We start from the raw sequence: 19675 nt of genomic DNA, 5'->3' as shown, positions 1-19675 counted from the left end.
GGGTCAAACAGCAAGATGGTTTTGTCATAATTTCTAGCATAGATTTATTTATCAAATATTTACTGAGCACCTACTATGTGCCAGAAACTGCTCTAAGTATTGGACGTACAGCACCGAACAAAAGAAAGTTTGCATTCTCATAGGTTTATATTCTAGAGGGTGAGAAAATTAATAAAAAAGAAAATAATACAGCATCCTGACTAAATACTAAGAAAACTATAGCAGGGCAAGGGGTTAAAAAGTAACGGTGTGATATTTAGACCCAATGGTGAAGGAAGCCTCTCTGGGGAGGTGACATTTGAGCAGGGACCTGAATAAAATGAAGAAACAGGCATATATTTGGGAGCAAAGTGTTCTAGGCAACAGGGAGAGCATGCGCAAAGGCCCCGAGGCAGGAGAGCTGGAGTGTGTGGCTGGAGTGGAGTGGAGAAGGGAGAGCAGTAAGGACATGAGGTCAATTCTGTGACACCCCAAGTTCCAGAATGTGGGGTTTGCAGCTTTTTTATGGCTATCAAGGCAAATGATTTCCAGGCTCAGGGTTGATTAACATTCTTTATTTTACAGCATTTTTCAATCAGAAGTATTTGAAATCACTATTCATCTGGTGATAAGCCCCTTGGGTTTCTCTGTGAATGAACTTCTCCCCTACCCCTTCCTATGGGAGGGCACCCCCCAATCCCAGTGGGCTGTAACTGTGACTAAATCCTGAAGGACGCCCCTACAGGAAGGACGGGAGCCTCCTCTCCCTCCTCCCTGCCGCTCCCAGGGAAAGGTCCATGACTCACACGTACTGTTCCAAGAGCAAGTGCAGTCCCCAGGGTGCGGCTCCCCAGCCAGGCTGCTCGGGGGAACCGCATCCCCCGGAGGCGTAGGAAGGGGGGCCGTGAGCTTTCTGGGCTGACTGCATCCAAATTGTGCTGTTCCTAGGGGTGGGGGTACCTAGATGCTCCCGCTTGAAACATGGAAGGAGCACATCCCTCAGGATGGGCCCCACCAGCCCCCGGCTCAGGGGACATTATTCTTATTTGTAGAAGAGGATTACGGGGTTTCCCTGCCTAAGACACTGGATGTTTTACAAGGCCTTGATTTCTCTTTTGACTTTTCTCTCTCCCCTGGAAAATGTGGCCCTTGCTAATCACACATGCTTACCACCTGGGATGGGGGCAGGGAGGCAAAGAGCAGCTCTGGGAACAAGAAGAAGCCGGCAGCCAGGAAGGCCCGTGTGGGAGGCGCCTGGCTGGAGGAGCCATGGGCCACCTGTTAGTGGCACACGGCCCACGCTTGGCCTGACCCTGGAACTGTGGCCACACTGATTCAGACTAATCAGGAAAATCCGAAAAAGCTTGGGTAGAAAGGTCTAGAACTCCCCCTTGGGTGCTTGGGAGCCCAGAGAAACAGCAAAGAGGCTCTGCTCAGTCTCCATGTCCTCAGGATGTCATCTGTCTCTCCCCCGCTGTCTCCAGGGACTGAAAATAACCCTGGCTTCTAGGTATCAGCAGAGCCGATATTCAAACAACTGGTTCAGAAACGGCCCCCACCAAGCAGAGCACACACCAGCTGGGAACAGCGGGAACAGCTGGACGGGGACACGACAGCCCCAGCCTCTGGAAGGAAGGTGACCCCTAAAGGCAGGATGCTGTCTCTGGATGAACCTCGCGTCATCAATGAGGGATGCTAGTGGTGTCTCCTGCCCCAGCTGTTCAAGACAAACACCATTCCAGATTGGCTTACTGTTGCTGAAACTGGGCTTTCTTGCATCCTAACCACAGATCAACTCAGAGATAAAGGAGCTTGTTTCTCAGGCAGCAGAACTGGGAGGAAGTGGCTCCCTGAACTGTGTGGGAAACGAGAAGGTATCCTAGATAACGAGACTGTGGACCCGAGTGGACCACTGGAAGTCACCCTTGCTTGCTGTGTACTGGATCACAGAGAAGAATTGCTTGATCAGCCTGTGGGGTCCCAGCAGCAGAGGATGGTGAAACCCCTGGGAGGGCCCAGCCCAAAGAGAGTTCCTGAGAGGGGCTCAGAGGGTCCTATATGTGCCGTTAGCCAAGCTGGATGGCAGTGCTGTGACGTTGGCTAAGTGGAGGTCGGCCCACTCTGGGAAGGTGCCCAGCTGGAAGATGCTCTGTGCCCAAGTATTCATGGCCAAGCTGAGCAGCAGGACGCCCATCAGGTTCATCAGGAGTCCCGTCCGCACCTGCAAGGGAGCCCAGAGTGAGGCAGGGTTCTACTCGAGGCCCATTATACAGATGGGGAAACTGAGAGTCAGAAAGTCTTTCACGCCAGATGGCACACCTGGGGAGAGGTGGAGGGGGAGCGCAAACCCAGGACGGTTGATACCCAAGACGCTTCCATCTTTACACACCTAGGCTGACCCTCGAGGAGCTGATAACGTCCCCTTTCGTTCAGTGGTTTCTAGGAGCCAGGCCTTGTGCCATGCAGTTGTCACAGAGCTATGTCATTTACCCTGAAAGCAACCCTTTTAGGGTTGTTCTTATTATTATTCCCATTTTATAGAAGGGGAAAATGAGGCTCAGAGCAGTTGGCTCACCCAGCATCACACAACTTGAAAACAACCTGCTTTGATCGTTAAACATCCCCCCTGCTTTGCATTTCCTGTCTCCTTGGAGGCAGGTGTGTGTCTCCCCTACCCGGCACCACCTCCGCGCCTGGAACACGGACGTGCTCAGCACACTTGTACAGTGAATGAACTGGCGAATGAATGAATGTCTGTCTCCCCGGGTCCCTGCTGCCTCTCTGCTCTGTCTTCCTGCCGCTCACTCTTGTTTTCTCTCCCTTTGTCCTGCTGGGGTCTCCGTCCCTGGAGACCCTACATCAGCTAAGAACTAGTCGGGCAGATCCCTCTTCTCTATAGAACCAGTTTAGGGTCTGCAGCCCCTGAACTGCTCGGTGCGATCATCCGAGGCGGCCAGTGGAGGGGGAAGGGCAGTAGGAAGCAGGCGGAGGAAGAGGCTCAGCTTGGAGGAGAGCCTTGCTAAAAGCTGGGATCCCCCACCACCGTCCTCGGCTTCTGTCTCCTCTCCAGGTGACCGGGCACTGACGTGCACCCCTATGTCTCTGGTGTGGTCCGCTGCTCCGTCTCCCCTAGAGATGCTGCCCGGCCCAGAGCGCTTGGCCAAACAAGTCAGAAGACAAGGTGGGGGGCAGAGAGAGGGGAAGGCCCTCATCTCCAAGGCAAACTTTGGAAAGCAGTGGCCAAGTCAGCGCTTCCTGAAATCACCTAAGCAGTCATCCCAGAGTGTTTGCTAGTCGGGGGCTAGGCCCTCCCAGGGGTTTGCTGGTCCCACTCAGAATGACCTGTTCAGGAATTGGGGGGAGGGGAGAGTGGGAGTCCTGCCCCGGTTCCTTGCCCGCCCCTGGTCCGCCCACTCCTCGGGGCCTCTGCTGGAATACGCCTGCACTCACCATATCTTTGACCAGCAAGTGTCCAGAGGCGAAGGCGATTGAGTTGGGGGGCGTTGAGACTGGGAGCATGAAGGCGTAGGAGCAGCCGACGGTACCGGGGATCATCAAGTACAGGGGGTGCACCCGCAGACGGATGGCCTGGACCCGCAGTCAGGGGCGAGACCGAAACAGAGAAAGAGAGAAACCACATGCGAGGTGGAGACAGGAGGAAAGCGAGGGACACGGCGACAGATGGAGAGACGGGAAAGAGCCAGAGATGTCCGGAGAGAGATGTGCAGAGTGACAGAGAACAAGAGGAACAAGCGAGAAGATGAATTTAAAGACACACGGACAGAAATGCAGCCAGAAATACAGACACACAGGCCGAAGGAGAGACACACAGACAAGAAGAGAACCATAGAGAGGGAGACAAGAGAGAAGGTTCCTAGGTTAGCAATGTTCCTAGGTTAGCAACGTTCCAAGGTCACGTGTGGGTTTATCAGGGAGGGCGGGCAGGGAAAATTATTCTAGAACACTCCCTCTCCAACTTGAGTGCATATCAAAGTCACCTGGAGGTCTGGTGGCCCCATCTCTCTCAGAGTTGCTGAGTCAGCATGTGTGGGGTTTGTTGCGGCGGGGGGCGGGTGGTGGGGGTGGTAGCGGCAAGAATTTGCATTTCTGACAAGATCCCAGATGATGCTGATGCTGCTGGTCCACATTTTGAGAATTTTGAAAATGTGCTGGGACCACATATTGAGAATCACATTTCTAAAACCTCATGCCCTCTGCCTGGTCCTTCTCAAACGGTCCAAACAAGTAGGTAGAGAGCAGGGATGCTGCTAAACATCCTACAATGCAGAGCTTCACATAACAGAATTCTCCGGCCCCAAATGTCCGTAGTGCTGAGAAACTCTGCTTTAAAGGGAAGCTAGAGCTTTGCCTACCGTTAGAATTCCTGGTATCCTTATCTGTCTACTCAGATTTTCTACTTCTTCTTAGTCCATATTTGGTCATTTCTGTTTTCCTAGAAAACTCTTATGTAACCACGGGTTGCTTTTCCCAAAGGAGGCCCTCTGGTGTGCTTTGAAAATATTTACTGTTTATGCATTTCTTAGAGAAAAAAAAAAGACAGTATTAAAAAAATCATGGTTCTGACACTTTTATGCATTTTGGACAAGAATGATGACAATTCTGGCCCCCGTGGAGCTCCTGGGATCAAGGAAGAGACTGGTGAACCTGTATTGGGGAGGGATGTTGCTCTCCCATGCCAGGACCGTGTAAGAACCCTTACCAGCTCCGCCAGGACGGGCAGAAAGATGATGATGGTGGCCGTGTTGCTGGCGAACTCGGTGAAGAAGGCGACCACCACGGTGATGAGCAGTACGGCCAGCACCGGGGGCACGCTCTCCAGGGGGTGCAGCTGCCCGCCGATCCATGCCGACAGCCCCGACTCCTGCAGAGGGAGGAAGCAAGAGCACCTCTTCACACCAGCCCACCACCGCCTGCCACCCCGAGCCTGGGCCAAGTGGGAGGGGTTTAGGATTGGCTACAGCGATGACAACTACACTCTTTCACATACAGGTTGACTGAGGTTCAGAGAGGGTAGGTGAGCTGCCCAAGGTCACATATTCATTCAGCCTCTCTGCTTCCCGAGCTGCTGTCTACTCCATACTCCACAGGCCCAGGGCCCAAACCCCTGGATCCTTCAAATAATCCATATGGTTCTCCCAATAGTTCATTTGGTTTGGGTAGCCCTAATTTGAGTGGGAGAGGGGCACTGGAACCTCCATGTTAAATCTTCTCATTCCTCCAATGATAGCTATCACTTCCAAAAATATTAACGTATTTATACAAAATATTCATTATTAATTTTTATAATTATGTATCAGTACATATTAAATATATAATATATATGATATATATATCATATATAATAGAAAACATGCATCAGCTAGAGGTCAAATACAACACAATGAATGTGTGAGCGCTCAGTTGCTAAGTCATGTCTGACTCTTTGCAACCCCAGACTGTAGCCCACCAGGCTCCTCTGTCCATGGGATTCTCCAGGCAAGAAAACCAGAGTGGATTGCCATTTCCTTCTCCAGGGGATCTCCCCAACTCAGGGATTGAACCCATGTCTCCTGCACTGCAGGCACATTCTTTACCACCAAGCCACCAGGGAAGCCCAGCACAATGAATAAGATGACCACCAATAAAGATATTTATGATGATTATTACAATGATGGTACACAAACACTGCCATTATTATTTGTATCATTATTCATTAGATAAGAATCACCAACCTTTCGGCAAAGTAAACACTTCCTTCGCGTGTTACAGAGAAGGAATCCTAACTTGGCGAAGTTTTTGTGACTTGCTCAGTGTCCCCCAAATACTGGCTAAGATGTGTTTTGCACTCAGGGCCACGGAGTCAGTATACTAACATTCTCCTGCAAAGCGCCCTGTCACCACGTACTCTCCAGTGGACACACCAGACTGTCACTGCACCTCTTAATGAAGGGCAGTGCCCAGAGCTGACCACAGCTCTCCAGGGCAGTAAAGACAAGGTCGATGTCCTCTCTCTGACTCCAGACTCCACCTGCCATCAGTGCCGCAGAATTATCTCCAAGCTCTCTCTCTCTGCTGACTTCCCCAGGAATTACTCTACTTGCGGGTATTTCATAATGACACTGTCCCGCTTCTGCCCTCCAGGCTTCAAATGTATCCTTAATAACCCAGAATCCAATGCACCTTCGTTAAGACCCCAAAGCGGGAAAACGGATGTAAAATTGTGCTCGATGCTGCCCCCTGGTGGTGCCACGCGGCAATATAGCAATAAGGCTACAGGGGCGCCATCTGTAGGTCGTTTTGTTGACAAAGATAAAGCAGTTGTAGGCTTAGGAGCGGATCAAGGCCGGGGTTGGGTTAGACCCCGAACGCTTAGCCAAGTGTGTGTCTACCACAGCCCGTTTATCAGTGCAGTATCTTTTGGTACTAACACACTTCAGCTTATCAGAGAACAGGTATGCATTTCTTCTCTGTTGAATAGAAAATTTGCTGTTTATCCAAAACTAAGGTTTCATCGTGGATTCTAGAATATAGTATACTGTTTTGATACAAATAAAATAAATTATTTTATTTGTCCCTACACCATGACTTAAAAGTTACCTTCAGGGAATGAATAATAAATGCTTAAAGATAATTCCCTAGAAGAGACCTTATAAAAAGTAAGGTTCTTCTTTCACATCCGCACTGTTTGATAACCTAGAAATTATAGTGTATGGCAGAGTCCAGACCCCGGCCCCTCTTCTGGCACAGGGAACCCTGCAGGGAAAAATGGGGCCACTAGTTTTTCTCAGAGGCCACAGCTCTGGCAAAGAGACCGACGGCAGTGTGTGTAATTAAATGGAGAAGGGCTGGAGAGAGGGAATATTAATGACTTGGATGAATGAGGAGCCAAGAGCTTCCCTGTAGCCGGGCCTCTGGGTGCCAGGCTTCCAGCCAGCCTCCCCACGGCCACTCAGGGCCTTGGCTCGGTTTCCGTAGCCGAAGGGCGGTCTGGCCGCTTCAAGAGAGAGGAGACCCCCCCGCCCCTGACCAGGGGCTCTCGAGGGGACTCAAGGGGCTTCACCTGCTCTTTCCTGTTCCCTTAGGAATCAGAAGCTCTGTTTCCATGGAAACACATAGCCACAAGGTTTTCCCAGGGACTCCAGGACCAGCAACTTGCAAGGGCAGAGGCGGCATGCCCAGGAGGTGAGGAGAAAGGGCTCTGGAATCAGATTAGGCTTGTTCCCCCACCTTCATCCACTCTGCTGTGTCTTCCTTGACAAGTAACTAAACCTTTCTGTGCCTCAGGTCCTTATCTGTGAACTGAGATGCAATAGTGCTTATCCTCGGGGTTACAGACCCACCCAGCTAGTTCAGCTGGTAGAGCGTGGGACTCCTGATCCCAGCATTGTGGGTTCGAGCCCCACGTTGGGCAGCTGTTCTTCAACATTAGGGCTTCCCTTGTGGCTCAGTTGGTAAAGAATCCACCTTCAATGCAGGAGACCTGGGTTTGATTCCTGGGTTGGGAAAGATCCCCTGGAGAAGGGAAAGGCTACCCACTCCGGTATTCTGGCCTGGAGAATTCCATGAACTGTACAGTCCATGGGGTCACAAAGATTCGGACACGACTAGACAACTTTCACTTTAGGGGTTATGGTTGGGAAAAAGGAACTAATCTCTAAAGCTCTTATAAAAATGCTTGGGTACCAGGTAAGTGCCCCAAACCTGCCATTGCCTATTAGTGGCATCAAGTCACGAGATATCAGCAGTGATGGGACACTCAAGAAACTGCCTTGAGTAGTGGTTGTCAAACTGTTCCTTATAGCCCCCAGGGGTGCCAAGAGGTGCCTGAGGCCACTGGTGCAGCATGAGAGGAAGACAGAGCTGGCAGGACGGTGACCCCTCTTTCTCCTCCTTTCTCACTTCTATGAGGTCCTTTTTTCCTGATTTAGCTGATATACAGAAGGATCAGATCTTAAAGGAGGGTGTTATGGTAGAAATGAAATGTTTCAGGTTGAAGTCTCCATAGAAAACCCTTGAAAAATCTCTTTAAAGGCCTCATAATGTCAGACTTTATTTTTCTGGGCTCCAAAATCACTACAGATGGTGACTGCAGCCATGAAATTAAAAGACGCTTACTCCTTGGAAGGAAAGTTATGACCAACCTAGATAGCATATTCAAAAGCAGAGACATTACTTTGCCAACAAAGGTTCGTCTAGTCAAGGCTATGGTTTTTCCTGTGGTCATGTATGGATGTGAGAGTTGGACTGTGAAGAAGGCTGAGCACCGAAGAATTGATGCTTTTGAACTGTGGTGTTGGAGAAGACTCTTGAGAGTCCCTTGCACTGCAAGGAGATCCAACCAGTCCATTCTGAAGGAGATCAGCCCTGGGATTTCTTTGGAAGGACTGATGCTAAAGCTGAAACTCCAATACTTTGGCCACCTCATGCGAAGAGTTGACTCATTGGAAAAGACTCTGATGCTGGGAGGGATTGGGGGCAGGAGGAGAAGGGGACGACAGAGGATGAGATGGCTGAATGACATCACCGACTTGATGGATGTGAGTCTGAGTGAACTCCGGGAGTTGGTGAGGGACAGGGAGGCCTGGCGTGCTGCGATTCATGGGGTTGCAAAGAGTCAGACACGACTGAGCAACTGATCTGATCTGATCTGATCTGATCTGAAAGACAGTAGGCTCAGCCGTGTGTGCACAACTCGACGTAAGAATCCTTAGGTAGGGACTTCCCTGCTGGTCCTGCGGTTAAGATGCAACTAAAGACCCTTTATGCCACAACCAAAATCCAGTGCGGCCAAATTAAATAAATAAGTAAAGTAATAAATATTTTACAAAAGACTGATACTAAAAAAATAGAATTCTTAAGTGGAGAGAGCCAGTGAACTTGATTAGAGGAAAAGAAGAAAAGACTGCATGCACATGCATGAGCATTCAAACCATTGTACTGCTTACAAGCTGTGTGGCACTGGGCAAGGAAATGGACATCTCTGCTCCTTGCTTTCTTCAAAGTACAGGTAAAAACAATTCCTGTATATAATAAGTACCAAACAGGGCTTACTATTACTTATTTAATTTAACAAACACTTAATACAGTGCTGATTCTATGCTGAGAAGTCGCCTCAGTACTTTGCTAACATTAACTTATTAATCCTCAGGACAATTCCACGAAGGAGTGGTGATGTGGGTGCATGTGCCCCCAGCCGTTCCAATTGTTTGTGACCCCATGGACTGTAGCCCGCAAGCCTCTTCTGTCCATGGGATTCTCCAGGCAAGAATACTGGAGTGGGTTGCCATGCCCTTCTCCAGGAACAAACCTGTGACTTCTACATCTCCTACATTGGTAGGCAGAGTCTTTACCACTGTGCCACCTGGCAGGGATGAAGTAGTACAGTTATCCATATTTTATGGTTGATGAAACTGAGGCACAAAGAGGTTGTAATATGCTCAAATAAGTGAAATGAGTTTGGAATTTTGCGCTCAGAATCTGGCTCTTACTTCATAATGCTACCTCTCCAATAAAATGATAAGAACAGTAAGAACAGCAATAATAACAACTCTCCAGCAGAAAATGAGGGATTCAGGAGAATACACATGCTTCTACTTGCCTATAGGGTCTAACTCAGCAGTGGCCACAGGACTGGAAAAGGTCAGTTTTCATTCCAATCCCAAAGAAAGGCAATGCCAAAGAATGCTCAAACTACCACACAATTGCACTCATCTCACACGCTAATAAAGTAATGCTCAAAATTTTCCAAGCCAGGCTTCAGCAATATGTGAACTGTGAACTTCCAGATGTTCAAGCTGGTTTTAGAAAAGGCAGAGGAACCAGAAATCAAATTGCCAACATCCGCTGGATCATGGAAAAAGCAAGAGAATTCCAGAAAAACATCTATTTCTGCTTTATTGACTATGCCAAAGCCTTTGACTGTGTGGATCACAATAAACTGTGGAAAATTCTGAAAGAGATGGGGATACAAGACCACCTGACCTGCCTCTTGAGAAACCTATATGCAGGTCAGGAAGCAACAGTTAGAACTGGACATGGAACAACAGACTGGTTCCAAATAGGAAAAGGAGTACATCAAGGCTGTATGTTGTCACCCTGCTTATTTAATTTATATGCAGAGTACATCATGAGAAACGCTGGGCTGGAGGAAGCACAAGCTGGAATCAAGATTTCCTGGAGAAATATCAATAACCTCAGATATGCAGATGACACCACCCTTATGGTAGAAAGTGAAGAAGAACTAAAGAGCCTCTTGATGAAAGTGAAAGAGGAGAGTGAAAAAATTGGCTTAAAGCTCAACATTCAGAAAATGAAGATCATGGCATCCGGTCCCATCACTTCATGGGAAATAGATGGGGAAACAGTGGAAACAGTGGCTGACTTTATTTTTCTGGGCTCCAAAATCACTGCAGATGGTGATTGCAGCCATGGAAATTAGAAGATGATTACTCCTTGGAAGGAAAGTTATGACCAACCTAGACAGCATATTAAAAAGCAGAGACATTACTTTGCCAACAAAGGTCCGTCTAGTCAAGGCTATGGTTTTTCCAGTGGTCATGTATGGATGTGAGAGTTGGACTATAAAGAAAGCTGAGCGTAGAAGAGTTGATGCTTTTGAACTGTGGTGTTGGAGAAGACTCTTGAGAGTCCCTTGGACTTCAGGGAGATCCAACTAGTCCATCCTAAAGGAGATCACTCCTGTGTGTTCATTGGAAGGACTGATGTTGAAGCTGAAACTCCAATACTTTGGCCACCTGATGAGAAGAGCTGACTCATTTGAAAAGACCCTGATGCTGGGAAAGATTGAGGGCAGGAGGAGAAGGGGACGACAGAGTGAGATGGTTGGATGGCATCACCGACACAATGGACATGGGTTTGGGTGGACTCCGGGAGTTGGTGATGGACAGGGAGGCCTGGTATGTTGCGGTTCATGGGGTCGCAAAAAGTTGGACACGACTGAGCGACTGAACTGAACTGATAGGGTCCGTTCCACCCTGATTTAATATCAACTTGTATCACCTGAATATATGTGTAGATTGTTGTGGATAGAGATTAAATGAGATATGCATGAAGGTGCCAGAATTAGACCAATTTTTAATTCATGAGACAGTAAAACTATAACAACAATAAAAGTGGCGAGCCCTCTGCATTAGGCGCCATCCATCATGTCATCAGTCCTCAGAACATCCCATTTACAGGTCATGTCCAACAAATACTTACTGAGAGAGCATGTTAAGTACCAGGACTTTTCTAGATGCCTAGAAGAGCAATGAAGAAGACAGATATGGTCCTTGCCCTCATGGAGCTTCCATTCTAGTAAGAGAGACACCAATAAACAAATGAACAGGGTTTCCTGCGGGGGGTGGGGGCGGGTTGTTGTTTGCTGTTTAGTTGCTAAGTTGTGTCCGACTCTTTTGTGACCCCCGTAAACTGTAGTTTGCCAGGCTCCACTGTCAGTGGGATTTCCCAGGCGAGAATCCTGGAGTAGGTTGCCATTTCCTTCTCCAGGGTGGGGGGTGGTCTTCCCAACCCAGGGATTGAACCTGCACCTCCTGCATTGGCAGCCAGATTGTTTACCACTGAGCCACCAGGGAAGTCCACAACCTGAGGAGTAGATATGGCTACAGGAAGTAATCAGGGTGATAAGAGAGAGAGATGGGGGCTGTGTGTGGAGGGGAGGCTACCTTAGATATAGTGCCAGAGAGGGTTTCTCTGAGGATGTGACCTTGAAGCCGAGACCTGAGGGTAAGGACTCAGAGATCTCAGGGAGGAGCATTCGGCAGAGAGGAAGCAGGTGCAAAGGTCCTGGGGTGCAAATGAGTTTAGTGTGGCTGAGGAGCAGACCAGTGGGGCTGGAGAGGAGCCCTGAGGGGACAGAGATAAGAGCTGATGTCGGGGTGATGGGTGGGGGCTGTTCTCTGGAGGTCCAGGCAAACCTTCAGACTAGAGTCTAACTACATGGGGGAGGCATGGACAGCTTTGCAGCAGGAGGAGACTGGTGAGAGCATCAGGCAGGTTTAAGCAAGTTACTCCAGCTCAGCGCAAGCACTGGGGTCTGCTTCCAGCCCCTCAGAACCAGCAGGTGGGCATCTACACATCCAGGCTCCCTGTGGGCCCAGCCCGAGGGCCTCCAAGCCCCGGGAGGCCTGGCAGCAACCTGGCGAGGGCATTAGGCCGGGGCTGGGAAATAGGACGTGCCATGAGCACTCTGGTCCCTCCTGGGACAGGCCGCCTGGGGAGGGGATGGTGTGAGCAGGGGTTGGGGGAGGGGGCCACTGTCACACAAAGTCTTTATTGCACAGAAACCCCGGCCGGCTGCCCAAGGCTGGGCCGGGAGCCAGACTGGCCTCCTCAGCATGCTCAGCAGTCCTGCAGCCCAGCCCCCACTGCGAGCCGGGCTTTGTCCACCACTCTGACCGCATAGAAGCCTCTGGGGTGTAGGTCAGGCTCAGGGTGAGGCAAGGGCCTCTCATTAAATGGCACCATTTCCACCAAGTTGCTCAGGGCAAGAACCTCCACTTTTCCAACCCACTTAGTAACTGTAACAACTCTATGCGATGGGTACCATTACTGTGCCCATTTTACAGATTAGGAAATGGAGGCACACAGCTCAGAGGTGTAGGACTGACTCCAACCCAGATGGTCTGGGTCCACCGCCCATGCTTTCCACCTTTGCCCTGCACAGCCTCCTAATTTACCTGGCTAACATGCCACTTCCTACTGGAAGCCTTCCCTGATATGTCCCAAGCAAGAGGCAGTAGTGAGAAGAGTCCGACAAGTTCAAATCCCAGCTCTGCCCGCTGTGTTCCCTCATGCTCTGGAGCCCGTGTGCCACATTTAGAGAATTGGTGTGCTGCCACGGAAGATCCTGTGTGACACAGCTAAGCCCGGTGGCTCAGATGGTAAAGCGTCTGCCTGCAATGCGGGAGACCTAAGTTTGATCCCTGGGTTGGGAATATCCCCTGGAGAAGGAAATAGCAACCCACTCCAGTACGCTCGCCTGGAAAATCCAATGGACAGAGGTGCCTGGTAGGCTACAGTCCATGTGGTCGCAAAGAGTCGGACACTACTCAATGGCTTAAAAAAGACCCAACACAGCCAAATAAAAATAAATAAATAATATTTTTAAAATCCTGAATTTTAAAAAGTAAGCAATCTGAGAAGTAATTTCAGCTTCTTTTACCTTAATTTCCGATTGACCCTTAACCAGCTGTGGTTTTGAAATCTGGGGGTAGGGTGGGGCCCAGCTTCATGAGCTATGGGTTCAAATACCACTCTGCTGGCTTTTGGCTGCACAAACATTGGCAACTTATTCAGCCTTGAGTTGCCTCTGTTTCATCTTTGAAAGGAAGATGACCACACATCTACTTCAGCGGTGCCTTTGAAGATTAGCAGAGTCAATATTTGCATAGCGCTTCCCGTGGTGCCTGGCACTTGGGAAGTTCTCAAGAATGAGTGTTAGGAGGCTGGACTCTGAAATCAGATGGACTGGAGTTCAAACCTCACCGCCTAAGCAGAGGGCAACTGCATGACATTAAGAGAGCTGCTTAATTTTTCCAGGCCTCAGTTTTCCTACCTGTAAAATGGGGATAAAAATATTCTCTAGCCCTGAGGGTCAGTGTGGAGATTTCATGAGCTAATAGGTTACTACGTGTTGGACATTGAGGCTGCACTTCCACTGAGCAGGTCTGGCTGTGCTGAGAACATGTGCCTCCCCAAATTCTTCTCTGTCAGTGCCTCGCTCACCTCAGTCTAGTCCTGGCTCTGCCTCTGTGCTCACAGAGCCCTTTCAGTTCAGTTCAGTTCAGTTCAGTCGCTCATTCGTGTCTGACTCTTTGCAACCCCATGAACCGCACACCAGGCACACCAGGCCTCCCTGTCCATCACCAACTCCTGGAGTTTACCCAAACTCATGTCCATCGAGTCGGTGATGCCATCCAGCCATCTCATCCTCTGTCGTCCCCTTCTCCTCCTGCCCCCAATCCCTCCCAGCATCAGGGTCTTTTCCAGTGAGTCAACTCTTCGCATGAGGGGGCCAAAGTATTGGAGTTTCACACAGCCCTTTAGAACCACATTAATAGCAACACCAAGTAGTTAATATTCATAATATCTGGGCCCTAGAGCCAAACTACCTGGCCTCTAATCCTGAGGACATAGCTGTGTGGCCTTAGGCAAATTACTTTACCTCTCTGTGCCTCAGTTTCCAAATCTACAGAACGGGGATAATGGTGGCATCTACCTCATAGGCTTGCTGGGAGGTTTAAACACACTAACATGCGTACAGCACGTTGAACAGTGCCTGTGGAGGGTCAGCCTGCTAGGGTGAGTCCTCTGTTCGTACAGGCCCCTCGGGTCATGATATTAGTGTTAGCAGTTCTGGCACAACACTCACTGCCAGCTCCTCGAGGTCCCACACTGTACCATTTTCCTCTCTCTCTGGGCAGCACCAGGCACGGCACGGAGCTGTGATCACCCCCACATGGGAGATGGGGCGGCTGTGTGGCTGGTGGGGCTTGCTCAGCCCCACGCTTGCAGCTGCCCCAGGATGGGCGCTCACCTCCCCGAGCTGCCTGCTGCCTGCCCCTCTTACCTCGCAGCCTTTGGCCATGGCAAAGCCCCCTCCCAGGAGAAGGATGATGTTCCAGGGCACTGTGTCCTGAGCCCTCTTCCACGTCAGCAAGGGCACTGTCTCTGTGTTGGGAGCTGGGCGGAGAGAAGACACTCAGCTTGGGAGGGCATACCCAGCTCCTCCCACTACCCCCTACCCCGGGCAGGGAAGGGACCCGACACATTCTCAGGACCCTCAACCGGAGGAGGGAACATCAGCCCCTGGAGCCCCATCTCCGTGGGGACACACAGGGGTCTCCCGGAAGCCACAATCTGGCTTCAGCATCCCATTTAGGAGTTTCAGGGGAAAAAGACACAAACATCATGACGGAGCATTTGCTGTACTCAGAATCTTCTGAAATTGCACAATTCACATGCAGAGCATCCTTTCAGTTCCTAAAAGCCCTTCTGGGTAAGTGTTACTTTCACCCTCGTTTACACGAGAAAAGGTCCTCTTTTGTAACTGAACGTGTTCAGAAAAAAAGAGGAAGCAAATTCAGGAGAGTAGAAACTGAGGGAATGTCTGGTCCGTGGAATCATGAGGCAAATTGTATTTCTTCAAAAGCAGGGATGTCTGCAGTGGATAGAACAAGGGGCTGGCTAACGTCTGCTGTAAAGGGCTGGAGAGGCACTAATTCAGGCTCTGCAGGTCTCTGTTGTGGTCAGGCTGCCATGGAAGCATGGAAGCAGCCACAGAGACGGCAGACACACGTGGACGGGGCAGCGTTTCCACGAAATTCTATTTTCAAAGCGGGGGGCAGCCGGATTTGGCTCACGGGTGATAGTTTGTCATCCCTGCACTGAGAGCATCCTCCTGGACCTTGGTTTGCTGCGGGTCCCTGGAACATGACCTTGCCTCTCAGAGCCCCCATATCCTCAGCTGACCCCTGACACGATAATGGAAGCTGGTAGGTCCTTGTGGGCACTGATGAGGCAGTGATGGAGCTGTGGACGGAGGGACATTTCGGTTCAGTTCACAGCTGCCTGGCACCTGGAAGTCACTCCATAAACACTTGTCAGATGATATATACAACACATGGAGCCCAGTGCCTGGCACCGAGTAAGCTCCCTGGAACCGGGCCTTCTCACTGCAGGCTGCCAGCAGCCTCCCTGGAGGAGGATGGGTCTGACCCATTCAAGGTTCCCCCGCTGCCAGGACAGTCCCTGGTTAAACACTCTTTGATATTTTTGTTTCCCCTTTTTGGTGTTTTTCAAAATTTTATAGCATGGTTATCTAAAACAAAAGTTTCTAACTGGATAATAAAGACAATCCAAAGCCCCTTACTTAATACTTAACAAAGCCCCTCTACTAAACAGTCCCTGGGGTCATAAAGAGTCGGACATGACTGAAGCGACTTAGCACGCACAAGATGCACGCAGCCCATGGGTGTATACATGTGGTTCTGATGTCACACACTGCCATCGGATTCGTGGGCCAAACCCAAGTGTGAGGAAGACATCAGGTAGCCCAGCCCTTGGCCTTTAGGTGATAAAATAGTATTTCACTAAAGAGGCACCCAAGGTCTGAAAAAGTGACCCACCGGTGAAGTCAGTTAATGTCAGCTGTTACTGCCTTTATTATCTTCCCACGCTTGGCACTATTTCTTATAAATGCAGCCTCTGACTGAATTTCTCACTTCTGGCTCTACATTATACTCTGCCATCTAGAGCAGGAGCTGAAGGCATAGACTTTGAGGTTGAACTAGAATTCAGTCCTGGTTCTGCCATTCAGCTGTGTGACTTGAGCCAAGTGCCCCTACCTCTCTGAGCTTCAAAGTTCTCATCTGCCAAAGGGAGCAATAGCACCCCTCTGAAGACCAATTCCGACAGTGACCTGAGGGCTTTGAGGCTGCACACCTGCAGCGGTGTGTGCAACGGGCTCAGCAGGGGGTGTGGCCCGGAGCGAGTCCTTGGTCATTTCATTAGCAAGTGTATACTGGGGACCTACCCTAGGCCCTGAGGATATGGAAGTGGCCAAAACAGGAAAAAAAAAACCAACCTCCTGTTGGAAAGCTTACATCCCAGTAAGTAAGGCAGGTGATAAATCAATAAATGTATCATGTTGGGAAATTTTATGTGCTATGGAAAAAAAAAAAAAAGAAAATATAGGAAAGAGACTGAGAGTGCAAAGGAGGAGCGCTTTTCTAGATGGTGTAGTCAGAGAAGGCTTCTCTGGAGAGGTGACCTCAGGACAGAGGCTGAAGAGAATGATGGAGTGAGCCATTCGGATGTCTGGGGGAAGAGCTTGTTGGGCAGAGAGGAAGTGGAAGCGATCATCATCACCCACAGCACGGGCATCCTCTTTCTCCACGTCAACAGCATCATCCACAGCAACCTCCTCCTCGCCTTCCTCCCCCTCTTCATCATCACCCATGTCGCCATCACCAGCCACAAGCACAGCGCACAGCACCCAGGAGGCAGAGTCTCAGTGCTTGGGCAGCGATCATAAAGGCCACAAGCACAGCGCACAGCACCCAGGAGGCAGAGCCTCAGTGCTTGGGCAGCGATCATAAAGGCCACAAGCACAGCGCACAGCACCCAGGAGGCAGAGCCTCAGTGCTTGGGCAGCGATCATAAAGGCCACAAGCACAGCGCACAGCACCCAGGAGGCAGAGCCTCAGTGCTTGGGCAGCGATCATAAAGGGAGCTGCAAGTACCACTCAGACCCACAGGGGAGTGGGAGACAGTGGGTAAGATGAGGAAAGTCAAGTTTGGCTCGGATGTCTGGGGTCTACCTCCCGTCTCTTTTTAACTGGCGGTGTGACCTTGATCAGGTCACTTTCTCTCCATGAGCACTGACGGACCACTCTCTAAGGCTGCGTGGAAGACATGGGTGTTGAGTACTGGAGTCAATGCTTTAGGAGAGTAGCAGAAAGTGTGTGGGACTTGATGCTTCGAGGGACAGAAACCGGGGTCAGGAAGTAGGAGGAGCAGTGGGAGTAGGTACTGTGCAGAAGTGGGTGTTCTGAGGGGGACCACTCTACCAGGGAACAGAAACTAGAATTAGGAAGGAACGCTAATGAAGAGGAAGTTACAGATGCCAAAGCTCAGAAACAGGAGAAACTCCGAAAAAAAAAAAAAGTTTAAAAAAGTGTTAGACAATCAGTCGTGTCCAACTCTTTGGGACCCTATGGACTGTAGCCCGCCAGGCTCCTCTGTCCATGGAATTCTCCAGGCAAGAATACTGGAGTGGGTTGCCATCCCCTTTTCCAGGGGATCTTCCTAACCCAGGGATCGAACCTGGGTCTCCTGAACTGTAGGCGGATTCTTTACCATCTGAGCTACCAAGAAAGTCTGAACAGATCAACAAATGATAAAGGGAGTGGATGGTGAGGAAAGCCAGTTGGAAGTAAGACAGAGAAGCAGGGAGGAAGAGAACAACTGAATCCCGTTCAGTGGCAGAGCCTCAAAGCCCACAGTCTAAGCCACCTGACCCCAGGCTTGGGGTCCACACACGCAAACCTTCACTCCTCCTGGAAACGGGAGCTGCCGCTGGAATACGCTTTTCTTCCCCCAGCAATAGAAGACGGTTAGATCACAACCCCTATGTCCTGACCTCTGACCCAGAGCTCATCCCACAGCCTCAGAGGGTGACAGGCCAGCCATGGCCTCTGTCACCGGCAGCAGATGTTGGCACCTTCTTCTGCAGACACCAGCTGAAATCCCAGTGGGGTCATAATCTGGAGATCTGAAGGCCAGCCCACAGACACTTTGGTTTGGGTGCTCAGTGATTTCCTGAGGCTGAAATTGAACACCGGGTCTAGGTTTGCCGCAGTCCCCCTGCTTCCTATCCGTTTAGAACCCAGCAGGAGATTTCCATCTCTGGCTCCTTAGGCTCTTGCTTTGGGCCCAGAGTTTTTCTGGGCAGAGCTGAGGCTATTGTAGAGGCACTCACACAACTAAAGAAAATAAATGTCCACGAATTTCTTCTTCAAGAAATAAAGATTTTATTTGTGGACACTGAAATTTGAATTTCATGTCATGTTCACGAGTCAGAAATTTATATATATATATATTTATTCTTTTCAACCATTTAAAAAATGTGAAAGCCATTATTCTGAGTTCAGGGACTGTACAGAAATAGCCAGCCAGCTGGGTTTGACCCAGAGACTCTAATTGCTAACCTTTGCCCTGGACTGTCACTTCTGGCAGCTCTGTACCCAGACGTGGTAAAAGCTCAGACAGGGAGAGGGAAGCAGCAGGATGGTGTGGTTTGTACAATGGGGCTGTCAGTCTCAGGAGGGCCCCGCCTTCAGGCCACTGATCACCAGGCTCCAGACCACCGATGCCCCGGCCTTGCCCGCCTTACCTTTAAAGTCAAACCACCACTTGAGGGACGGCTTTTGTGACGGGAAGAAGAACAAGATGGTGACAACCGACACGCCGGTGACAGCATCAGAAATGAACCTACAAGGACAAGGCCCCAAAGCATGAGACCCCGGCATGTCAGCAGGCCAAGGTTTGGCAGCTTTGCAAATGAGGATTTGTGGAAGGGAATTAGGCCCTCTGGGAAGGGGACGTTGTTGGAGGCCAACGATTGTGTTCTGCACTGTGCTTGGCAGGGACGCGAACCGCCCGTGGATGCGAAAGCTCTTTATCCACAGCTCCCTGGGGCGTTTAGACTTTGCTGGAGCCAAACAATGTTTATCCTCCCACTTCAAGGACCCTAGGAAGAGGGATTTGACCAAGGAGAAATCTGAGAGCCGCAGAAGGCTGGAGTCTGTGGAACCCCTACGCATCACTATACCCGGGGCTCCTGTGAGGCCCTGAGTGTATTTGTTCAGCTCCTGTTTGCACTCCTCCTGGGGTGGGCAGCTTAGCACACAAAGATGCAACCCAGAGATGCAGCTCACACAAGCAGAGCCCAGATGGAGCCCACCTCACAGCCCCTTGAGACCTCCCTGCCACCTTCCAAGAATCCACAACGTGTCCTGTGGGGATATCAAGCCCACCAAAGTCTCAGAGACAGTCCTCAGGGGCAGGTATCTTCCCTTTCAGATAAGGAATCTGAGTCTCAGAGAACAGCAGCAACTTGCTCAGGGCCAGACCATGGTCTGTAGAAGAGATGATTTTGAACTCAGCTATTTCT

At 50.2% G+C, this 19675-nt stretch overlaps 1 protein-coding gene and 1 non-coding gene across 3 annotated transcripts in view; one reads left to right on the top strand and one right to left on the bottom strand.

Annotated features, from left to right (window-relative positions):
* Positions 1-502: 502 nt before the first annotated feature.
* SLC13A3 (solute carrier family 13 member 3) overlaps positions 503-19675 on the bottom strand; it is an 88642-nt gene continuing 69469 nt past the window's right edge. Inside the window, exons 9-13 of one of the 2 annotated variants that reach the window (XM_005897566.2) lie at positions 18896-18993; positions 14570-14682; positions 4700-4861; positions 3430-3567; positions 503-2200 (exon numbers count right to left, since the gene is read on the bottom strand). In XM_005897566.2, the coding sequence (XP_005897628.2) occupies positions 2024-2200; positions 3430-3567; positions 4700-4861; positions 14570-14682; positions 18896-18993 (688 nt within the window). In that variant the 3' untranslated portion in view covers positions 503-2023. The remainder of the gene's footprint in view (positions 2201-3429; positions 3568-4699; positions 4862-14569; positions 14683-18895; positions 18994-19675) is intronic. The other variant, XM_070381093.1, reaches the window with a different exon arrangement.
* On the top strand, positions 7318-7390 carry TRNAR-CCU (transfer RNA arginine (anticodon CCU)). Its single transcript has one exon. It is a non-coding gene; the product is annotated as a tRNA-Arg (tRNA).

Source organism: Bos mutus, chromosome 13, assembly GCF_027580195.1.
Source record: "Bos mutus isolate GX-2022 chromosome 13, NWIPB_WYAK_1.1, whole genome shotgun sequence".
In the NCBI taxonomy this organism is placed as follows: Eukaryota; Metazoa; Chordata; class Mammalia; order Artiodactyla; family Bovidae; genus Bos; species Bos mutus.
This window is presented reverse-complemented; position numbering and strand designations above follow the sequence as displayed.